General features: G+C 37.8%; 1 protein-coding gene across 1 annotated transcript in view; it reads left to right on the top strand.

Annotated features, from left to right (window-relative positions):
• The first annotated feature begins 2,274 nt into the window (after positions 1 to 2,274).
• The window catches only part of CERKL (CERK like autophagy regulator), a 41,111-nt gene continuing 19,352 nt past the window's right edge, over positions 2,275 to 24,033 (top strand). Inside the window, exons 1-3 of the mRNA XM_087708287.1 lie at positions 2,275 to 2,665; positions 13,046 to 13,288; positions 22,215 to 22,346. Of these exons, the coding sequence (XP_087564413.1) occupies positions 2,386 to 2,665; positions 13,046 to 13,288; positions 22,215 to 22,346 (655 nt within the window). The 5' untranslated portion in view covers positions 2,275 to 2,385. The remainder of the gene's footprint in view (positions 2,666 to 13,045; positions 13,289 to 22,214; positions 22,347 to 24,033) is intronic.

A 24,033-nucleotide genomic window follows, 5' to 3' on the forward strand; every position in this document is an offset into this window, starting at 1 on the left:
CCATTTTCTTTATTGATTTCTTTTCTACTTTTAGCATATGATGTTATTAATGTTCTGTGTTTTACATTTTGTTTACTGTGATATGGCCTAATGGCTACTTAATAAAGTATTATCATGTTTTTCACAGCTGTTTTTCATAATTATTGAGTGCCTTGTTCCATGTCATCCCACCATTCTGTGCACAGTGTAAAATTCAGATATCTTTCATAACATTTTGTTCCTTGCCGATTTGACTTAATCATTGTGCTGACTTTTGTTATGGCTATATACTGTTGTTTGTATGTTTTAGCTTCTTTTAATTATTGTAAATCTTACTACTTTTCCCTCCCCTTCTCCTAGAGTTCATGGCTATTTACAAAATAAATATTGGTTTCTAAGAATGCCTCTAGGCCATATTGGGATTAAGGAACTATTTTACTCACAACGACACTCAAAATGGGTCCCTTGCTTTGTAGTATGTCCCTTTCTCCTTTTTTCTAAAGTATTTACAAAAAAATCAAGTCAATTGTAATACCATCTCTAAAAGCATATCTATCATCTATCTATCTATCTATCTATCTATCTATCTATCTATCTATCTATCTATCTATCTATCTATCTATCTATCTATCTATCATCTATCTATCTATCTATCATCAATCTATCTATCTATCTATCTATCATCTATCAATCTATCTATCTATCATCTATCTATCTATCTATCTATCTATCTATCTATCTATCTATCTATCTACCTACCTACCTACCTACCTACCTACCTACCTACCTACCTACCTACCTACCTACCTACCATCTATCTATCTATCTATCTATCTATCTATCTCTATCTATCTATCTATCTATCATCTATCTATCTATCTATCTATCTATCTATCTATCTATCTATCTATCTATCTATCTATCTATCTATCTATCTATCTACCTACCTACCTACCTACCTACCTACCTACCTACCTACCTACCTACCTACCTACCTACCTACCTACCTATCTATCTATCTATCTATCTATCTATCTATCTATCTATCATCTATGCCCACAGATACTGTCTCTGCATTAAACAAGAATGACTTCTAAAAATTAAACAGAAGTGTTTCTCTACTCCCAGTAAAAATATGGAGAAACGATTTAAGAACAAAAATGTTCCATTCTTAATTTTTATATGTTTCAAATATATGTGAATTTTTCAAGTGCCACTTTCCAATGATTTGTGATTATAGTATACAGCACTGAGGACAATTTTTCTGCTTTGTTTGCTTTTCACAGAACATTTCTTTCCACACTTTGCTACAAAAACCTGAAGTAGCTAATGAAAAAAATAGATGTATTTGATGACTGGCCAAATCCAGTATTGATTTTATTTATTCACACAAGAATTGCTTTTTTGTAGGACATTAAGCTTCTTCTTTAGGGCACAGGTTTACAGAGAAGCCTGCATTTTCAGATACTTTCCCCCAGATAACCAGAAATGAAAATAATACGAAGGACCACCAATCCCATGTATATAAAGTATCTTACTGACATGCACATACTGTATATGGCCTTACATGGGAATGTAACTTGAGATTACATTTTACCACTACATCCCTTTGCGACCTGCTCCCAATGACCGTAAGCCTACAGATGAAATTAAGAGCCGTACATCTGCAGATCCTCACCTGGGTTCTGTCAGAAACTCAATCCGACCTACCTGGAGCCAGGCTTTTGACATTTACTCAGAAAGAAGTACTCAGCACAACCAACAGAGAGGTCGGCAGTTCGGCGGTTCGAATCCCTAGTATAGGTCTCCCTGCGTGAGCAGGGGGTTGGACTAGATGACCTCCAAGGTCCCTTCCAACTCTTGTTACTGTTAAGCTAAGCTGTTATTTGGTGGGGAGGGGTGTGTGGGCTGAAGAAGCTTCAAGGGAAAACCAGAAAGTCCAGTTGCTTCTTGGGGCGGGGGGGGGGGGAAGCACCTTTGGGACAACTATTTGTTTGGCAACCGGAGAAAGTTCTGCTTTTGTCTTGCTTTTCGCGGGCTTGACCACGTTGCCACGAAACGAGCTTTTCATTCGCCGTTTTGCTGGCATTCGGTTTCCATCCCTCCTCCGGCCTCCAGAGATCAACTAGAATTCCGCCTCACTCTCTCCTCCCTCCGCCAAACCCCCGCTTTGCAAACGCCAGAAAACTTTTCTCTCCCAGTTGGCGAGAGTCGGGCGGCGGCGGTGGCGCGCTTACTCAGGCACGCGCCTTAGGCCTCTCATTCGGCTGCCCTCCCGCTTCCGAGGAGGAGGAGGAGGAGGAGGAAAGCAGCTCGCTCCCTTGGCAGCGGCCGCGACGCTACGCCGGGACGCTTCTGCCTCTCCCCCCCCCCCATCTTTTGTTCGCAGGGAAAGGAGCGGACGAGATGCCCCAACTGCACAGACCCAGGAGAATAGGCTGCGCCGAGAGCCCTCCGCAGGTCTTTCCGGAGGAAGCCGAAGGAGGCGCCGGGCACGCCAACCCTGCCTATTCCAGCGGGGATGAAAAAGGAGAACCCTCCCAAGGGAACGACGCGGCGGCGGCAGGAGACGATGAGGACCAGCCGCTCCTGAGGGGGATTTTTGAGATCAAGAAGAAGAGCTGCGACGTGGTGCTGAGCGCCCAGAGGCTTAGCTGGAGCCCTATCACGCCTGAGAGCCCCCTAGGTGAGGGCTGCGCCTCTCTGTGAGGGGGTCAGTGAGAAGGGAGAGTGTATAATGTCCCCTTACTCTCCTCCCTCTCTCCCCTCTCCCCCTCCCTCTCCTCTCCCCCCATTCTCCCCCCTTCTCTCCCCCCCATTCCCTCCCCCCTCATCTGGGACAAAACTCCCAGCGACTAGATCCCTACATAAGTTACTAACTCTCTGTCATACTCACTGATTTAATGAAATTTGAACTCCTCTTCCCTGCCTCAGAAGTACAGGTAGTCCTCAACTTACAACCGTTTGTGCCACAAGGTTGCTAAGGGAATACCTGCAGCTGTTAAATTAGTCACATGGTTGTTAAGTGAATCTGGTTTCCCCATTGACTTTGAAGGTCACCAAAAGGCCATCACTGGGACTCCGGGACACTTCAACCGTCTTACGTGTGAGCCCGTCGTTGTCAAGCATCCGAATGCAAATCACGTGGCCACAGAGGATGCGTTAAGTGTGGAAAACAGTCCTACGTTGATTTTTTTTTTCAGTGATGTAACTTTGAATGGTCACTGAATGAACTGTTGTAAGTGGACTGCCTTGTGGGCATTGTTCTGTCTTAGTTTTCTCTCCAGTCCCTTTTCACCGGGGGGGGGGGTCAACGGGAGTGTGGGGTGAGCGGTAGTAGCAGCAAAGACAAAAGAAAGTTTGGTTAACACACGTTTGCCAACGATGGGCTATCTAGAATGTAATGTTAGGTTGCACATGGTACTTGCAAGGAGTGAGGATCTCAGTTTGTTCCACCTCTCTTTTCTATCTGCAAAGGGATATGTGTGTGTGTGTGGGGAGCACACACTTACAAATTGCATTTTTACCTAAAGAACACCTTGTTTCCAATGCAAAGTTTAGGAAAAATACAAGCATCTTTACTGTGTTAAGTTGCAACCACTTTTGCTTATTTTCCCAATGCAAAAAAAAGGAGGGGGGTTATAAAGACCTATTCAAGTCAGGTGTGCCTTTCCATAGTGATGCCCTAAAGTGCCATTTTGAAAGAATCTTAGTTTGAGTTCAATTAGTTTACCCAATGAAGCCTTGCAGTCTTGTATGACATGCAACTCCCTCTCACGCAGACCCCGCCAGCAAAGGAAAGATTATTTTACTTGTAAAGGCTGACATTTCTCTTTTCTGCTTTCCAGTTGAGCTTCCTTTCCTTAGTCTTAACCCTGCTTAAACCTTAAAAAAAAAAAAGAGGATGGCAGATTAGTGGCTGAAAGAAAAAACATTGCTCCATTTTTCTGTAGAGGGAATATAGATGTCTCTCTAGGTATTTGCTGTGTTAGGCAAGCTTATGCAAATCATGCTGTTCTTGCATAATGCCAAGGTTGGTGTGGTTGGAGCTGATCGTGAAATGCAGTGTTTTCTCCTGGAATAGGAAAGCGCAAATTTTCATCACCACTTGGAGCTTTTGGAAACTTGGAGCTTTTCAATAGGGCATGACTTATTTTACAGCAATAGAAGATCATTTATTTATTTTACAGCATTTCTAGGCCACCCAGTTCCCAATGGGTGTTGGGAGGCAAATAAAACAGCAGTACAATACACTAAAATTATGGTGGAAAAAACAAAACATCATGACGTCCCACTTCAGAACAGAGTTTGTGGCAATCCTCACTCTTGTGTTCCTTAGTAGCTTGGTGAATGGGGAAGGGAATACGTGGTTTGATAACCTAATTCCCAGAATATGCCTGCATAGAACTGAGATAAGTGATAGACATTATGGGACACTGCCAACTTACTCTGCAGGGCTAGAGTACTAGAGGAAAGCCCATGGAGACATGCCACAGGATGCCCTTAGCCAGAGTAGGGAATTCAGGGATTTGATGAAATCAAAGCAAATCAGCCTCTTAACTACAAGCTCCACCCCTAACAATGGAGTATGTGTACTATTCAAAGTAAACGAATGGGGCTCTGTATGGAAGGAATTACACATGGAAGTCTGCATGCAATCCACACTCTTGTGTTACCAAGATTCTGTTAGAATTCCTGTCATGTGAATTGGACTTTTATTTGCATGATGTAGGCTTTTTTCTACATTATGCTTGATAAACAATTAACATCAGAATATAGAATAAACTTGTATCTTCAAAGTTTAAAAATAATAGCAGTAAATTCATTTTCATGGAAATAAGGCTCTTCCAATTAAGGATACTTTAGAATATTAAAATATTTAAAATATGCCCCTGATTATCTTGCATTGTGGTTATTGGGCCATATTTTATATGTGTGACTGTCCTATCCAAAATATTGTAATGTAAAAAACCTATATATTAAAATTGAAATAGTAAAATGACAGTTATTTTTCCTGACTTGGTCAGCATAGCAACTTATAGGCAAATCAATTTGTTCCATTTTTATTTATATCGCAACTTTAATCAGTGTATTATTTACAGAAAATGTGAATCCTGTGAAATATAGCTTACGTAATTTAAAATGTGCTGAACTTTTTATGTATTTTCAGCTTTTGCTGAATAAACTCTGTTAGTCTTTTGAGTTACTTTTATGTTCTTATGACAATGTTCTGTTGAAACAAATGTGTTACATTACCTGTGTGTTTGATACATACATTAGTCCTCTACCACAGTGTTTCTCAACCTTGTCAACTTGAAGATGTCTGGACTTCAACTCCCAGAATTCCCCAGCCAGCATTCGCTGGCTGGGGAATTCTGGGAGTTGAAGTCCAGACATCTTCAAGTTGACAAGGTTGAGAAACACTGCTCTACCATAAGGGTCTGCTATTATATTAGACACCAGCTGATTTTATGATAGTATCAGATTTCTTTCACATATGCTTGTTTTGTCCAGATGAACTCAAAGAACATCTGTTACTTTTGTGGTGGTATCTGCTGCTTCCTTTCAGTATTTGACCTTTTGGTTAATTATAGCTAACAATCTGCAAAATGTTTAGTGTTTTTCTCCTATGGGTTTCTTTGGAGGGGGGCAGAAATGAATTTTACTAACCTTGAAGTAACATTTGCATATTTAATATTTAATCATTCGGGTTTTTTAAAATTGGAAACATCCGAAGTATCAGAAATTAGGATTGTGTACACTTCAGAAAAAAATAGGAAATTAGTTTTTCAGTCCTTCCATGAGCATATCATTCATTAAAGTAGCCCACAGTTTGAATGGTATTTGTGTGAGCCTAAAATAGATGCAGATGCTTTAAAAAGCTGACTCATTAAAGATAAAGGAAAGTCTTAAAGCAGTATCATTTTTTCCCCAAGTTTGCATAGAAATCTGATACTTGGCTACTTTAATGAATAGAGAGAGGTAGCCTGAAATATTTTAAAATAACTTTTGGAATATATGCAGCTTTAATGAAAAAAAAATTATACTTTTTCCATTTTTAAAACAACTGTAAGATTATAAACATCCATACAATTCCCAGAACTATAATAAAATATTTCAAATATTTTTAATTATAATTATAAAATTGTATTTTTTTAAAAAATCAGAGATACTAATAATAATTGGATCAGACTACAATGCTACAATCAGAAAAATTCTGTATTAATGTAATATTTCAGTGCTTTAAATTTACTACTAGTAGGGACGCCATGATAGCTTTTATAAACGAGTATTTGATACTTTGAGGGCGAAGATTTTGAGGAAATCTAAATTTGTAAAAACATACTATGATAATTAGCATAATTATGCAGTATGCAACCCAATTTCTAGTTGCCTTGAATCATGAGATGGGTGACATATACATTTAATACATGTAATAAATACAATTATTTCTGTGCCCCATTGAGTTTGAAAATTTTAATTTATGCCTTTATGTACTGTTTAATACAGTATTATATGTAAACTTCCTTATTGGCTATTATTTTTAAAAAAAGGGTAAAACTGATTTTAAAAATTACTCCTATGCTTACCAAGTGTGTAATTATATCAACATATTTTAAAAATAAATGGGAATTGATAATGTGGTTTTTTTAAAAAAATGGTAGCGTTGAAATTAGTTTGCTATATTCACTAAGTGGTGATAGCATCTGTGGTGTAAAAAAAAGTATGCTTAGATTACTTTGCAGACCTTTTAATCTCCGAAACAACAGATGTTAGTCCTATCTAGCAATGTGTATCATGGAAACAGTGATTTCCCCCCCCCCCCCAGGGAAATAATTGATGAAGAAATGACATAATTATTGAACCCAAGAATACATATTTGTTATTTATTGACTGATATATTTTGGTTATGATGATATTTTGGAGAAACAATATTATGTAAATTATGAAAAGAAATACTGGAGAAGAAATGATGGGCTATAACAAATGCATATTCCCCCCGCTAGTTTTCTGATATTTCTGTGCTAATGATTATGGACTGGAGTCTAAGGTTCATACACAAATGTTAATAAGCAAGATAAAGCCATGTCCTTGTTATAGGTTAATAACCAAAAGGAGAAGGAAGTCCTGCTTAATAGGAAGCTGTGAGATTATAAAAAATGGAGGAGCTGAGTAAGCTTGTCTATAGTTATGACTATAAATATGTCTATTGGGGACTATCAGCTCTTTTACTTCATGATGTCACAATGTGCTGTACTTATTAATCCAAGTTTCTTTTGTCACACCAGTGACAATACAGTAGAAATATGTCTGAGCTTCAGCTTGTTATTTGGAACAATTGGCTGGGATTTTTACTTGCTGGACTTTCTACCTGCCAAGATTGTGCCAGAGACCTGGATGTCTTGTGGGCAAGACATGAAATATTTTTTTGCTTTGCTTTGCCAATATACAGATAATCCTTGTTTAGAACCCAACAACTTGGTTGTTAAGTGAAGCAGTCATTAAGTGAAATCATGAATGTGCTTATGATTTTGCTTCAGCTTTCCTTTGCTTTACAGACCTGTGAAAGTTGCAAATGCAAGGATTGATCATAAAGTTACTTTTGAATCACCTTCATATATACGAACAGCTGAGTAAACAAGGACTATCTATACAATTTTGAATGTTCATTTCTTGGTGTGTGTATAGCAAATAATACAAATAAGACCCAAGATTTAATATAAGATGGCAATTTCTATCACACTAACCTGAAAGCTGCACAGTGAAAATAAAATTTGCATAACTTTATATGTAACTGACGTATTCATAGATGAATGTAACTATGGTAATTATTGAGTTTACTTTTTTTTATTATTAATGAACTTTCATTTATGCAGCATCTTATATATCTATTAACAGATTATCCATTTTAAAAGTTATATTTCTGATACCATTCTTAATTTTATTCTTTTTTATTATTGTTTATTGTTTTATCATATAGCATACAAAACAATAAAACAAACAAAAGTACACATTTAATGCTAGCAACAACAAATTTATGGATAATTTTATTCTTAATGAATCCTTTTGTAATATTGCAAGTACCTTCCAGTGGGACATAATATGGAACGCTGTAGGGAAAAGAACACAAAATTTAAACTGAAAGATTTTTGTTGTTGTCTAAATAATAGTAGTATACATTTTGTGATATGAGATGTCCAGTACTGTACAGTATATAGTTTTTAAAAAGTAAGTTCATAAATTGTGCTTGATCTAAGAAAGGTGAACACCAAATTCGCCTGCATTTTACCTCTAACACAAACCGAAGTGTTATGTATCCTTAATTGCATGTGTAATATATACTGCATTATCTAAATGTATGTAAAGCAGCTCACATTCTAGGATAAAAATGCTGACATTAGTTGTTTTTTACCAATTCTGTCATACAGCTAGGAAATGCCAGGTAATGTGCATAATCAGTAAATAAGTATCTTTGCTTAGTTTACTTTTAATGCTACATAGTTTGAAACATTAATAGATTTTGCACTAGCAGTAGTTCTTTCTATATTCTTTATATAGAAGATACTTTGAGAGGAAACATTCTTTTGTACTGTGGAATTCTGAATGGTACCAGTATTACAGTTGCTTGCTATGAATGTCACAGAGAGTAGCCTTAGATGCTTTAGACGGATATTGTTATCTGATTTCTCTATAAAATGTTTGACATGTTTTGATTCCTATGCAAGTATAAATTTACAGGTTTGAGATATTAAAAATGTAAAAGTCGATGTCAACTTGTAAAGCGTTTCCATGACTACTATCAAGTTGACATAGAAAAAGGGAGAAAAGGGAGGAGAATTCCATGCATGCCTTTGGCCAGAGTCAGGTCTCATATTCCTACAGCTGGCATGTGAAATGTGCATGTTCATAGCCTGCCGCAGCACCTTGTTGGTGGATTTATGACACAGACAGAAGGGAGGGGATACAGGGGTAAAGTTCAGACGCCATTAAGGGGAAATCAGTCTAGGCTCCACAGAAGAACATGCCAAAATGTTGATCCTAATAAATGACTGGATTTCTTTTGAACTTTGTCTCGAGGCTCATAAATTAATTAGGTCATCTTTTGGAAACTTCACGGTCAATTTATTCAAATACTTAAATACAATAAAGTATAAAGTAATACAAAATTAATTACATAATTAATGTTTTATCTATATTTATAGGTGTTAGTAAACTAAATTTCTCTAGTCATTCAAAGTAAGAGAGAAAATCAATTTCTCAACAACTATGATTTGCGTCTTGTTAACAATACCAGTTAGTAATCCATTAATAAATAGGATTCTGTATGTTGTTGAAATCTTTTCATATATCCAAATATGCAGTCCAATGTAATGGAAGGTATTGATTCCAATGGCTTGCCTAATTGAATGCCCATTTGTTTCCACAAACTACTAAGAATGCCAACAAACTGTATTGGATTATGTATTCTGTTTAGGTTTGTTCACTTTTATAAGAACAATGTACATTCAGAATTATATTTCTTCCTATCCCCCCCCCCCCAATGTCTCAAAAAGTGTAGAGTACAACTCCCCCGCCCCAATATTTTTCAGAATTCATGTAGCTTCGTTGATTTTTTTCTGCCTGGCAGAGGTGATACTTGCAAAGATTTGCCAACTTGTATAGTCTTTTTGGAACCAAAAATAAGATGTCTCTGTGCCATGTTGGCCGAAGCTAAGCTTCTCTACCCACAGATCCAATATATATTAAACCACAAAGAAAGAAAATTTATCTATCTGTATAAATGGTCCTTGGAGGTAGTAATTTGTTTGAGATGATATGTATCTAAAATGGTTTTCTTCTGATTAGTTTCCTTTCTTCTGTCCAATATTTGCATCCCAAATATCAAAAAGCAAAATAATACGTAAGAATAAAAACATATTTCCTTCCCTTTTATCTCAGAGAACAGATCTCAGAGAAGTAAAATATGAGTTGTCAAATAAGTTTGGTTAATAAATAAAATTTGAAAAGTTTGAGGAGGTTCAGTTTCTTATGAATGTGATATGCTTAACTAAAGTGCTTAACACATGCTGATAGAAATTAATACCATAGCCAACCTTATTTTTGCATTGTATTTGAAGAACTGGACATGTGCAGAAACTGTGAGTACAATTAGTGTCAAGCAGATAAATCCACTTCTAATCCTGTTTATGCTCTACATCAGGCAGATGTGCCAAAATTGATGTAGACAAGCTCTTGGCTTACAGTAATATTTCAAAGAGCTATGTAGTATTGTTTTTGCTGAGGCCTTTCTTAATGTTAAGTGTGGTTAAAAAGAGAAGAAAACCTAACAAGAGTAACCTACTTTATGAAGGTTTTTGGCCTGCTCTTACGGTGAAAACAATAGCAGGAAAGACTATCTTTGTTCCTTGTAATTAAATTGATTTTAAAAATACAGTGGGAAGTGGGAGCTGAATCAAGTAAATAGCATGATATCTAATGTGTACTTAAATCCCCTGTAAGAACAGATGGCACCCTGTATCCTTCTAGGTAATATGAGAGGAGAGTTAATGTTTTGAAACAGCTAGCAATAATCAGTATCATACTAATGAATGGACAATTCTTGAATGGAAAAGAAAAGTTTGCAGTATAAATTTGTAAGCCAGTTTTAATTAAAAATGTACAAGTTTTCATTTTTTAAAAAAACTGGATGAGAAATTGATGGTAGAAGTCCATTCTTTCAGGTTAAAATTTTGCAATTTCCTTCTAATTAAAATTATTTATAATTGTTTAAAATAACATTGTATAACCATTTGAAATTGTGTCTAACACTATGATGTCCTCCTTTACAGAAAAGTTGGAGAACTGTCAATTCCATGTAGTAGTCTCCATAAGACCAAGCATATTAGAACTTAAAGAAGTGTTTGTAATATACCAGTGATGGCTAACCTTTTTGTCGTTGTGTGCTAAAAAGCCCAGCACCCCGTTTTGGGCCTAATAGGCATCCCTGCAGACTTCTGGGATCAAAAATGGGCACCCTTTCCCTCACGCATGCATGTGTGTCTCCTGCATGTGCCCCGCCCCCTATACAGGCACGGCAAAGACCCAAAAATTAGCTGGCCATCAGGAGGCATGCGCAGTGGAGCTGGGCTGAAGCGATGGCTCGCGTGCCCACAGAGAGGGCTCTGCGTGTCACATGTGACACGCGTGCTGTGGTCCATCATCACAGTCAGGAACGTGCAGTCACTAGAGGCAGGGAAGGCGTGGCCTCACCAATCATGAGGAAAAGGAAAGAATTTTAAAGAACTTTTAAAAAATAATTAAACTTAACTTAAAAAAAATAATTAAAGCCAAGGTAGTTGCTACCAGATTCTAAGTCACAGTGACTTGGAACAGTGCTTAGTGTTAACTATAGGAGGAGGCCAGAGAACTAGGGGCCTCTTTTGCATAAGGAATTTTTCGCCTTTTAAGAGTTAACCAAGGGTTAAAAAGCGAAGAATTCCTTATGCAAATGAGGCACGCGTTCTCTCGCCTCCTATAGAGGGAATTTTTAGAGTTCTCTGGGAGCAACTAGCTCAGTCTGACTCAGAGCTCTGGCCTTTCATGAGGGCAGAGTTGAAATCCTCTCTGAAACAGCTGGAAAAGGTGCATGTGTGGCGAGGGGGAGGAATTCAAAAAGTTTGATTGCATACAGAACCCACTTACCTTTTCAAACACACACACACAAACACAGCTGGATAAAAGTATATAAGCCCAGCTTCACTGAAAAGGCAACGTGATTCACCTGCAATCAAAGGCTTCGATCGGAAGGCAGCTGGGGAAGGGGGGGGTATGGCAGAGGAGCTGCTTTCAAGCCTTTGGAAAATATATCCAATCCAACTTTTGTGTTTGTGTTTGTTTGAGAGTGAGTGAGTGAGAGAGGGATCCAAGTTCTCTCTGTGTGTGTGTCTGTTTGAGAGAGGGGGGAGGGAGGGAGAGAGAGGGGGAGGAAGGAGGGCGAGGGAGAAAAAAAAGAATGGGAAAACTTATTTTGCAAGGGGGAAAATGCTGTCGCTTTAAATCGGAACTGAGCAAGCCTGGCTGTGGATTTCTGGGAGTTGAAGTCCACAAGTCTAAAAAGCTGCCTCACCAGCCATAAAACTCACCACACGTCACTGATCACAGTAATACACTAACCATGATCAGCATTCTATTATTTGTAATGGCTGACAAACAAGAGCACTAGGTTTTTTTTGGATGTGTCAGCAATACAAAATAACACAAGAGACATTCAATGTTTCTGTGAACTTCATGTAGTAAGGAGATTTTTTTTTCAAAAATCTCTTCCTATCATGGTTTTGTTGGCTGTAGGCCTTTGGCTATATGATTCAACCTGCACCTAGATGAGTCTTACTTAATTGCTAAAAAGATGTGTGAAAATCAGATTAATTAGGGAATATGTTTCTATAGATACTGTTTATTTAGCATTGGTGAGAAACTTGGACATGTGCAAAGCTTACTGATTTGGGAACTGAACATTCAGAGAAAACTTGGAAAAATGTTGTTCCTCTTCTGAATGAGGTTGAACCTTCTTTATTAAGAAGTAAATCCTTTGAAGTAGAATCAGTTTGTGGTGTCCCAGATGCTTATTCCTGAATTAATGAGGTTTATATTGTTTGCAGTTACTTTCATTTCTTCATGACCTGATGGAGATCATTTCACAAGGATTGCCTTTCAGTAATTGTCCCAAAGATGCTTTTTCCAAAAGGCAACTGGACTTTCTTGATTATTTTTTTCCTGAACTGAAGTTTCAGAACTGAAGAAGCTTGGATGAGAAGCGAAATATTTTCAAAGGAATAAACCAAGAGAGTCCAACTGCTTTTTGGGAAAAAAGCACCTTACCTGCATAATTGAGAATCTCCATAGACTATCAGTAACGACTACTTGTAAACTTATGCTTGTGTCATTATGAGAATAAATAGCCCCCTAATGTTTCTAGTGAGCAATCCAATTGTGGTTGAATGTGCACAAATACATAATACTCTCTAACACTTATCTATTAAGAACTATACAAGATTAAGCTGTAGTTATTATTTTCCTTTTTTTGCAGGACATTCCAGCATTGGTTTACAGCGTAAGGAAGAATCTGTTGAAATGAAAGATGTATTTTCCGTAAAATTGAAACGTCGTCGTTTTGCTGGGCAAGTAAAAGGAGGCACACTATTAGGAATTGCTATTTTTGTGTGTCTAAAAAAAGAAGGCAATAAACTTAAAGATGCCACCATCAATCTAGGTAACATAAGTGAAGACCATTGTTACTTATGGTATAGATCTGTGAAGACCATTTTGACGGGTAAGTAATTTTCACATTTTCAAAACGTTTTGTGATAAAAGATATAACAGCAGTGTTACTGTTTTATCAAACAATACATTCTACTGTCTATAGATATTCTCAATCATCCAGGACATGGTTGTCCCAAAAGTGCTTTTTGAAGAGGCAACTGGACTTTCTGATTTTCCTTTGAAGACATTTCGCTTCTCATCCAAGAAGCTCCTTCAGCTTTGACTGGATGGTGGGAAATTGAATAAATCCTTCCATTTCCCACCATCCAGTCAGAGCTGAAGAAATTTCTTGGATGAGAAGCAAAAGGTTTTCAAAGAAGAACCAGAAAGTTCAGTTGCCTCTTGCAAAAAATACTTTTGGGACAATATATTCTACTGACTTTAAAAGAGGTTATATCCAGATAAGAATAATTAAGATGTCAATAATTTTCTCATGTTGATATAGTTATTATGTTTTTTATTATTACTGTTGTTGTTTCCTTGATACACTTTTCACATGGTGAAATTACACAGATTTTATTTTGTGTATTTGGTCCATAGGTAATACTAAACTCTTAATTTGTGTGCATGAAACTCAGCTCTTTTCTCCATCCCTGTGTTCAACAGGAGATGAGAAACCTTTCCTTCTGTTTCATTAGCTGAAATTACTTGTTATTTCTTAATCGTGTAAAATTATATCATCAGGTTATGAATTATATTCCTGGCTTGTTTTCCTAACCCATGGGTGACCAACCCTTTTACTCCATTTCAATTTATTTGCATTGATTAGTAAAATACTAGTTGTGGCAATGGATGTGGTCACACCTGATGGGATTTAGGTTACTTCTCAAGATTTACTGTGCCTCTACTTACCTGTCTGTATTTCTGACCTCACAAATACAAGTAGACTCTCATTCTCCCCTGGATGTGCACTGCAGCTCTAGACTTGCTTCAGATTGATTGGCGCTTGGGACGAGAAGACATGTGGTTGTTATACATCTCCCCTTCTGCCTAGCCAATGCATACTATCGTTAGGAGTGCTCTTCCCTAATTTTCGTACCAGTCTGATGGGCAGAAAAAATTTGCTTAGGAAAGGGACCTGCAAGCCGCATCCAGAATTCATTCTTCTCAGATTAAATAGAATGAGCAATTTATAGTGGAAAAACTTCCAGTCTCCTAACAGCCATACTGGTAGGACGAGAGGTGGCTTCTGATCACCTATTCCCAGAGTGTTACGTTATAGTTTAGCAGTAATGATAAGTTGTAGTTTAATGATAATCAACTGTGTTCATATTATTATGCCATATCAAATTAGTCCAATATATGCAAAAATCTTTTGTCCATGTACATAATCACTTTGTCTCAAACTATCTTGGCTTGCTCTAAAATTGGTACTCATGGTTTACCTACAGGTAATGGATTATCATTTAATGGATGTTCCCAAAGAAGGATTGCCAACCCAGGGGAAAAGACTGGATATAATTCTGTTGTTTTTGATGCTGCTAGGGTGGGCTTTTAGTGAATTCTATTTAGGTGCTGTGCTTTTGTGGCTTTTAAAATTTATTCCAATTATTTCTGCATTTGTTTTATGCTACCGTTTTAGAATTAATCTTTTAAACTGTTTTAAAAATGGGTTAAGCTGATTTGCAAACCCCCTTTCTGTTTTGAAAAAAATGAATGCCTTAACTTATTTTAAAATGATAAGGGAGATTGTATCTGACTTGGGCAACATTTTCTAAACCATGTTTCCCTGTGAATTAATTGCTACTGTAAAGCTATCCTTATAATAACTAGTTCACTATTATAACTGAGTTTGTGCAGTGTTGACTTATTTATATACTGCTTCATCCATCCGATTTGGATGCGGCTTTATTCCAAGTGATTCCATACAGCTAAAAACAAAAAAACAAAACAGGACTAAAACACAATAAGTAGGAATAGAAGAAAAATAATTATTAAAAAAGATAACTAAAACTACCGATCCAAAAATCCAGACAACACACCAATATACATGCAAAATATTATAACACCTCAAATAAGGAGTTTCCATCTCCTCCATCCAAGGTTTGGGAGGTTCACCGACAAATGCGCACACGACAAAAGCGCGCTGACAAAACCGCGGCGAGAAAACCGTGATGTCGAAATCACGCCCACAACAGCGCACCGACAAAAGCGCACCTTCAACAAATGCGAAAACAACGTAATAACCCTAATCCTAAACCTAACCCTAAACCTAACCCTGAACCTAACCCTAACCCTAACCCTTACCTTAACCCTAATCGCGCTTTTGTGGGCACGATTTTGTCGGCGCGCTGTTGTGGGTGCGATTTCGACGTCGCGGTTTTCTCACCGCGGTTTTCTCGGCGCGCTTTTGTCGTGCGCGCATTTGTCGGGTCACGGGTTTGGGAGAATAAGATTGTCAGGGTCTTCATCAGGATTACTTTTGTTTGCTTCTGGGGTCTATTTCTTCATTGACATGACAGTTTCTTTACCTCTACATATGAGAAGTAAAGGAATTGGGGATGAATTTTGTGGAATGATTGTCTTTCTCAAATGTTTCTCTCTACTGCCATAAATCAAGATCTGTAATGCCCTAAATATTTGACAACAGTAATTTGATATCCTAGAAAAATATGATAATATTTTTGTTATCCTTTGGTCCAAAAACTAAAAGCAAATTTAGGAATAAAATTAAGATAATATTAATATGAAAAAGCAAAGTTTAAAATTATGTTGCAAATTATATACTTTTAAAAGTCAGAGAGAATTAAAATGTTTTTACCTGCTTTTTAAAGTGATTAGGCTTATAGTCCTAAGGGAGGGAATTATATGACTGGGAACTGTACCAAAATCCTCTTCAGCATCCTTGATCACTCCTGCCATTTTTGATAGCATTTTGTGATTGTGGTACTTTGGTTGAACCTTATTAATCCTGCTTTAATACACAGGATTGTGTTCTCATTTATTGAGTTCTTCTTTTATGCTAATTTCTTCATTTTTCAGTATTTTAAGTACTGAAACAGAATCATACATAGTTATATAAATAGGTACTTTATATTACCTTCAGTATCTCATTTTGTATCAAAAGACTGATTATTAATTTGATTGTTCATAGTGTTCTTACTAACTCCATGCCTGTCTAATGGCATTGTAAAAATAGATGTTACTATATCTGCATATAATCAGATTGTTATAAATGTTTGTTTTATACTAAAAGACATAGAAAATAAAAATGAAAGTTCTGTAATTAAAATTGAATATTAAGGATTCTGTTATACCTCACAACCAGTTTCCTACAAAAAACCTAAAATATCTATTGTATCTTAAATATTCATCACATGTCCCAAAGTTGAAACTATACAGAGACAGCAATAATACTTTTGCTGATGAATAAAAGTCTACTTGGGTAATATTCGTTTTGTTTTAAGATGACAGGTTTTAATATATTGAAGATGATCGTGTTGAACTTTATTATGATTTAATCTTCATTGATTATGCTTTGATACTTACTGTAGTGCACATGGATATGTCCCATTAACAGTTTTCAAAACTTTTAAATTAAAACTAGACTTTTCACTTCACTGGGATACAATTCTAAAAATATTATGGAAAGATGATGTTGCTTGTTTTAGGAAATCCTGCTATAAAACTTTAAAACCAGAATAGGGTAGTTTCAGTGCTTTCATTGTATCTATGATAAGGGTTTCTGAGACGAAACGACATCATTTGTCCCATCGTTTAAAATCTGATTTCTAAAACAAAACATATTTGCAATATATATCGGTCTTTTCAGAATCAAAGTGGAATGGTTATTGATATGAGCACAGTGTTATTGAATCGTTTTTTACAGGATGACTCCCACACCAAGCTTTAATGCGGGTATCTAAAGCTTCCTGCAGGAAGACTTAATTATCCCATTAATGTTATACATTAACAGTTGTAGCATCAACTATGTTTTATCTCTCGTTAGCATGAAAAATGTTTATTCGTGTCATTACTACTGTCTCTATGTAGCAATTTTCTTATTGCTGGTGGTATAAAAGATTAATAATATATATGACAGTGACATCATTTCGGGCTCCGAACTTTGGTAAACATAAACCTGCTGCCATAAAACTAAATACTGAAAGCAGCACAGATGTGTGTCTGAGGATAGCGTCCCTGCTGCCCTCGGAGCCTTTGTTTCCAGACCACCCTGATTAACCCCTACTTTTCATGGTTCATTGATTCATTCACTGATAGATCAAGTTTAAACTAGTGCATATTGGCACATTTGTTACCAGCAGAGGAACAGTTGGCTGTTCTCTATAAAAGCACTACTTCGGTTTGGGGAAGAAAGCTACAATAAACTCTTAAATTAAATGTAGGTTATGACGCTGCCAAAGCTGTACAAGTCACCTCTATATGTTTGTAGTGAGAGTTGAAATACTTAACACTTAATATTTAAACATATGAAATTGTTTATTAAAAGTTGGCCGGATAATCTCATTGGGGAAGAGGAAAATATGTTAGGTGATTTTATGGGGTATGCCACACAGAGTCACCTTTGAGATGGGCAGCTGTAGAAAGCAAATAAATTAGGAAATGCTCAGCGTAATGTAATTATGGATACTTTGATAAGGTATTTTCTGATTTAAAGTCCAGTGCTATCAGCCTTAGCTATTATGATTCATCAGACTAAGAATAAGCCTTGTGTCTGCAAAATCCTTCCCTTGCCCTCCATTTAGGTTATTAAATGCAATGACTGAAGGAGCTTACACAAGTAATGAGAAGGGCACTCCTCCATTGTCATCTCCATGCACTGATTATTGTGTTAGGATAGTGGTGGCGAACCTTTTCAAAGGGAGCATGCGCAGCACTGAGTGCCGAAAAGAGAGCACTTCATGCGCACAGGAGCGCTTTGTGCACGTGCTCATCTTGGCCATGACCAGGAAGAGGAGCTGCCCAGGGGACATGCGCACGCCGGAAAATGAAGTTTCTGGTGTGTGCATGCACGCCAGCCAGCAAGTCTTCCGCTTGTACTAGCCGGCGCATATGCTCATGCCAGAAAATGGAAGACCAGCTCTTCCGCTTTCCAGCATTGCTGCACGCGCAAAGGCCAGCTGATCATCACATGTGCAGGCACACCAGAAACCACTGGTGCCATGCATGCCAGGTGACATGGCTCTGTGTGCCACTTCGGGCATGCGTGCCATAGATTCGCCACCATGGTGTAAGGACCTTAGTTCCCAAATCTAGAACTCTGTTTCCCTGAAAATAAGACCTCCCTGGATAATAAGTCCAGTCGGGCTTTTGAGCCCATGCATTTAAATAAGCCAACCCTGAAAATATTGCAACACAGCAGCAGCCATGAGGTGACCACGTTCACTGCCTCCTGGACCTCAAAAATATTAAGACCTCCCCCAAAATAAGGCCAAGCGCTTATTTCGGGGGTCAAAAGAAAATGAGACTCTTGTCTTATTTTTGGGGAAACATGGCCACTTCAAGAGATAAAACAACCTACCTGATACAGGTCATTCAGGTAAAGGAGCAAAGTGGAATTCTCAGTGCTTTTCATAGTACTGGAAGAAGCTTAATCAAGTTTGTCTGACTGGTTAATGCTTGTCTGAAATGGGCAATTTTAGACTTGCAAATTCTTATTTGGATTCATTTTTTGTTTAATTGGAACGAAAGAGAGATTCTTCAGTTGGAGCTAGTCAAATGATGTAGACTTAAAATTCATCATCACTTCAAAAATTTACTCTGAAAAAAATCCCAAAATAAAACAGAACTCCCAGTTCTTCAGAAACAGTTCTGTTCCTAATTATATTGAGGTTTTCTCTTTAGAAAATAAACCTCGATGCACCACAAGCCATGTCATCTTTACAAAAATGAGAAGATCAAGTATAATCTGTTATAGTGCATAGGCAAAATAATTGAAGAAGCTTACAGGTAGTCTACAACTATTCATTTAGTGACTGTTTGAAGTTACAGTGGCACTGAAAATGTGACTTATGACAGGTTTTCACACTTAGGACTGTTGCAGCATCCCCATGGCTACGTGATCAAAATTTGGTTGCTTAGCAACTAGCATGTATTTTGTACAGTTGCAACATCCCCGAGTCATGTAACTACCATTTCTTACTTCCCAGCCAGCTTCTGACAAGCAAAATCAATGGGAGAAGCCAGGTTTCTTCAATGACCATATGATTTCCTTAACAGTTGAGAAGGTGGTTGTGCTGTGGCTCCAAAGGTTTCTGGATGAAATGGATTATCTCTGTTAAATATCCAGAATATTCTAATTGTTCCTAAAGGGCCGGCAACAGTCTATGCTGCGCCCTGATTGGCTGGGACGCAGCATAGACTGTTGCTATCCAGCTAACATTCCCTGATTGGCCGAGGTACTGCATCAGCGGTTGCTGCCCAGTACTCGGCCCCTGATTGGTTGTATATAGTTACATTACTTACTATAAATTCCTTGGCGCGATCGGCTCCTGTTTGAATCGCTGTCAGCTCCTTTTGTTCACAATAAAGCTGTTCTTGTTGAATCCTGGCTCTCACGTCGTTCCTGCCTATCCCTATCAGTCAGGATTCAGGCCTGGATTTGGGACAGAAATGCCATTGGTCATACTTTTGGATTATCTGTGCAGTGATGGCTAACCTTTTTGTCGAGGCGTGCCAAAAGCGTGGGGAACATGGGGGGGTTGTGTGCCCATAATGTAATGCCCTCCCCCTGCGCATGCATGCACAACCCCATGCATGTGCTCACACACACCCCCGGCACATGTATGCAGGCCTCACTGAAGCCTCCGGACTTCCAGGAGGCACGTTGGGCCATTTTTTGCCCTCCACCCGCTTCAGGAAAGCCTTTGATTCTTTTCTATTAGTCTTCTTATTTTAAATGAGGTTTTATATTTTGTAAGCTGCCTTGAGTCGCCATGTGTGAATAGGCAGCAATATAGATTCAATAAATAAATAAACAATTGCAGTGATTTGCTTAACAACTGTGATAAAATGGGGCACAACTCACTTAACAACTGCCTTGCTTAGCAATGGGAATTTTGGCCTTAATTGTGGCTATAAGTGAGAACTACCTGTAATATATTCTGATAAGTATATTAATGATTGAACTAGAATTTCTTAAATTCTTTAGGTTACAGAAGGTTCTCAAGTTAGGATCGTTTTTCATCACATCCATCCAAATTGAAGAAGGGTGCAATTGTGATACTTTTAAACAAAAATTCAAACGAGATTAATGTATTGGACACAATTTCAAGTAGTGGCTGGACAAAAAACAGTATAGAATTCAAGTTAAATAGCGGTGAAAGCATCTAGATATATGCAGTATTACTTTCAGTACTGGATTTAATTTCTTTGTCACATCACTTCCTCTCATAATTCTAAGGCAACAGTTTCTTATACATCTATAACTTGTCCTGGCAATTAATAAAAGTGAAGGATGAACTTCGGATCACATAAACACTGTGGTATATACTGGATAGTTCAATGCACTTAGCAGTGTATCTTTTCAGAGAAATGCTTGGAGAAGAACAGGTAGCCAGAACGCACCAACATTAGTGTATAGAAGAATAAACTTTGCCAATTACATGCCCTTGACACAATCTTTCCCTGTCTGGCTACCTTCTAGATATGTATGAACAGTCACTCCTAGAAGTTCCCAGCTAGCACAGCAGGCAGTGACAATCCTGGGCAGGTCTGCACAATTGGATGACATGGTAGCTGAGAAAGATTGCTTTCTCAGAGCTTATTGTACACGAATCAACAATTTTGACATTTTCAAAATGTGAATATGAACATTTCTATTCTACTTGGGCACCTTTTTTTTCCATGACTCCCAATTTTACTTTAGTTGAACTCTAATAGTATTGTATATTATATTGTGTTAAGAGCCAAGGTGGCGCAGTGGTTAGAGTGCAGCACTGCAGGCTACTTCAGCTGACTGTTAGCTGCAGTTCGGCGGTTCAAATCTCACCGGCTCAGGGTTGACTCAGCCTTCCATCCTTCCGAGGTGGGTAAAATGAAGACCCAGATTGTTGGGGCGATATGCTGACTCTGTAAACTGCTTAGAAAGGGCTGAAAGCCCTATGAAGCGGTATATAAGTCTAACTGCTATTGCTATTGCTATTGCTATTGTATTATTAAAATTATAGTACAAAAGAGAAGAAATTGTGTCATTATAGTTTGTTTACTTCTATGGGGTTTTTTTTTTTCTGGGTTAGGATGGATAAATTGGAAAGTTAACTTTCATACTGCGGAAGAAATGCCCTTTTGCTTTTGTGAAATCCCACCAGAAATAAACACGAATAGAATTTGTGATGAATGGAATTAGTTTTGAGATAAAAGATAACTAGTAGTTTATTTTTAAAAAATGAAATAGGAAAATAATCTCAAATTTTATTTCAAATGTGAATGAAATTGGATTGATTTTTTCATATCCTTTTGTTTTGTGCCCTTTTTAAAAAAACATCTTTTAATCAGGGGCAGATTTCTTTTGCACCTGCTCCTTCTGTGTGGCATGATACATAATCTGCAAATCCTGAAAATTGTAGTATCAAATCTCTACACCAACTGTGAAGGAGTACTATTATCAAATCCTTGCTGTTAGGCACTTCCTCTTATTCTCCCAGGAGACAATTCTCTTCTCAATTTATCACTCTCCCTCTTTCAGGTTTGAACTGTGACCTAAAATCTTTTTTTATTATAGCTGCTGCATAATGCTCTTGATGGTGACTCATTTAAAGTAGGTATTGTCAGCTACAAACCCACAAGTGGGTCAGTGCTCTAGTTGTATCAGGATTATATTGGAGTTGGATATAAGTAATGAGCATGCTAGCTCCCTCCTCCCCCTGCCAACTCTGAAAGCGGTATGGTTGCAAAAATGCATAAATATTTGCCTGTTATCCATGAAACTATACTACCTGTTACTAAATGTGCTGTGACATTTGTTTGATTTTTAGGGTTTCCAAATCGGCCAAAGTCATTAAAAGTATTTATCAATCCAACTAGCCATAAAAAAGAAGCTACTCGGATTTATTATGAGCAAGTTGCTCCCCTCTTCAAACTGGCTGACATCATGACTGACGTTACTGGTAAGATGCTTTAGTTTAGAGACTTCGGTTTAATCCATTTGTACATTGCATGACTCACTAATACTGGGGATATTTGTGTTTCAGTGTACAGGCTGTGACAAAGTATGTCCTACTGAATTTTCTAGGGCTTATTTGGGGAGAGGAAATGATAATACCGACAGTAGGAAAGCAGCCTGTCAATCCAGAGGTACAAGTTCGTTGCCCTATTGAACAGAGCACATTGCTTATCAGAGATGGGGCTGGTGTTTTATAAAAGTCCCTTTGCCTGATTTTGTTTTAAATATTTTCATTTTGGAAATATGATGTTGGCTTTCAATATTTATTGAATGTTAGACAAGTCATGTTCCTTTGGGTCATCAGAGATATTTCCTTACATAAACAGAGAAACAGAGTGACCACAGATGGGTAAAAAAGCAGTGGGAGTGGAAGCAACTTCTGACTTCCTGCCAGCTTCCCCATTGAAGTATCATGTAGGAAGCTGGCGGACAGCATTGGAAATGTTCCATTCCTGCCTCCCTCCGGGGGCAGTTGGTTGGATGGCATATATTGGGAATGGTGTGAAGGGATTCCTTTCTCCCTCTTCCTCCCTCCCTTCCCTTCTCATCAGGAAGGTAAACGACTGTAGACAGCGGTGGGGTTCACTTACCTTCCCTACAAATGTGAGTGCATGTGCGTGCAGTGCTCACGCATTATGTCAGAGTGGGTGGGCAGAGCCTCCCATAGCCACCACTACTGGTTTGCTCGAACCGGACAGAACCGGCTGAATACCACCTCTGGCTGTAGTTGGATGGGGAGGAAGTGAGGGATTGTGTGAGGGGCTGGGAAATTGTCGTGGAACGTTGAAAATGATCACGTGACTAAAGCAGCAACACTAAAGCAGCCACAACTTGTCCAAACTTCATTCCTTTGGGGGTCGCGGGTCCTAGGTTCTGGACACATTCTGTAAGTTAATCCCTTTGAGGTACCTTGGTTCAAAAATGTTGTGTCTCATGTTACAGCTGATTTAATCTATTGTAGTGGATAACATTAATTACTAATTTTAAAGTAGAAATGAATTAATATTTTTAAACTGAAATGTTCACATTAAATATATGCCATATATTAAAATTCAGTGATATGTAATCATAATTCAAGGAATACTGCTGAGTTTATTGGCTAGCACTCCTCCTTCAGGATAATTCACCAAATTACAAGGACTTCAGGTTTATTGAACTAGTTATTTTTGCAACTGTATAATTTGATCATCATACATTGACAATCACACAGGAATATATTCTTCCAAAAAATAAACAGGAAAGTGGACTACTTAAACATAATTTAAAATAATTCTTTTTCGGTTCCACCACAAAACCGCGGTAGACTAAAGCGCGCTCGATGAAAGCGCGTACGTGACGTCATCACAGCGCGATGAAAACAGCACGCTGTGAGCGGTAAACTTAAAATTAACGCGTAAATCTAAACCTAACCCCCCCCAAACCTAACCCTAAACCTAACCCTTAACCTAACCCTAAACCTAACCTTAAACCTAACCCTTAACCTAACGCTAACCCTAACGCTAACCCTTAACCTAACCCTAACCCTAACCCTAACGCTTAATGTAACCCTAAACCTAACCCTAACCCTTAACCTAACCCTAACCCTAACCCTTACCTTTATGTGAATCGGCTTGCTTTAATTTTTTTTAAAT

Source organism: Thamnophis sirtalis, unplaced genomic scaffold, assembly GCF_051295495.1.
Source record: "Thamnophis sirtalis isolate CommonGarterSnake01/CBP01778 unplaced genomic scaffold, rThaSir2_p1.2 scaffold_1, whole genome shotgun sequence".
In the NCBI taxonomy this organism is placed as follows: Eukaryota; Metazoa; Chordata; class Lepidosauria; order Squamata; family Natricidae; genus Thamnophis; species Thamnophis sirtalis.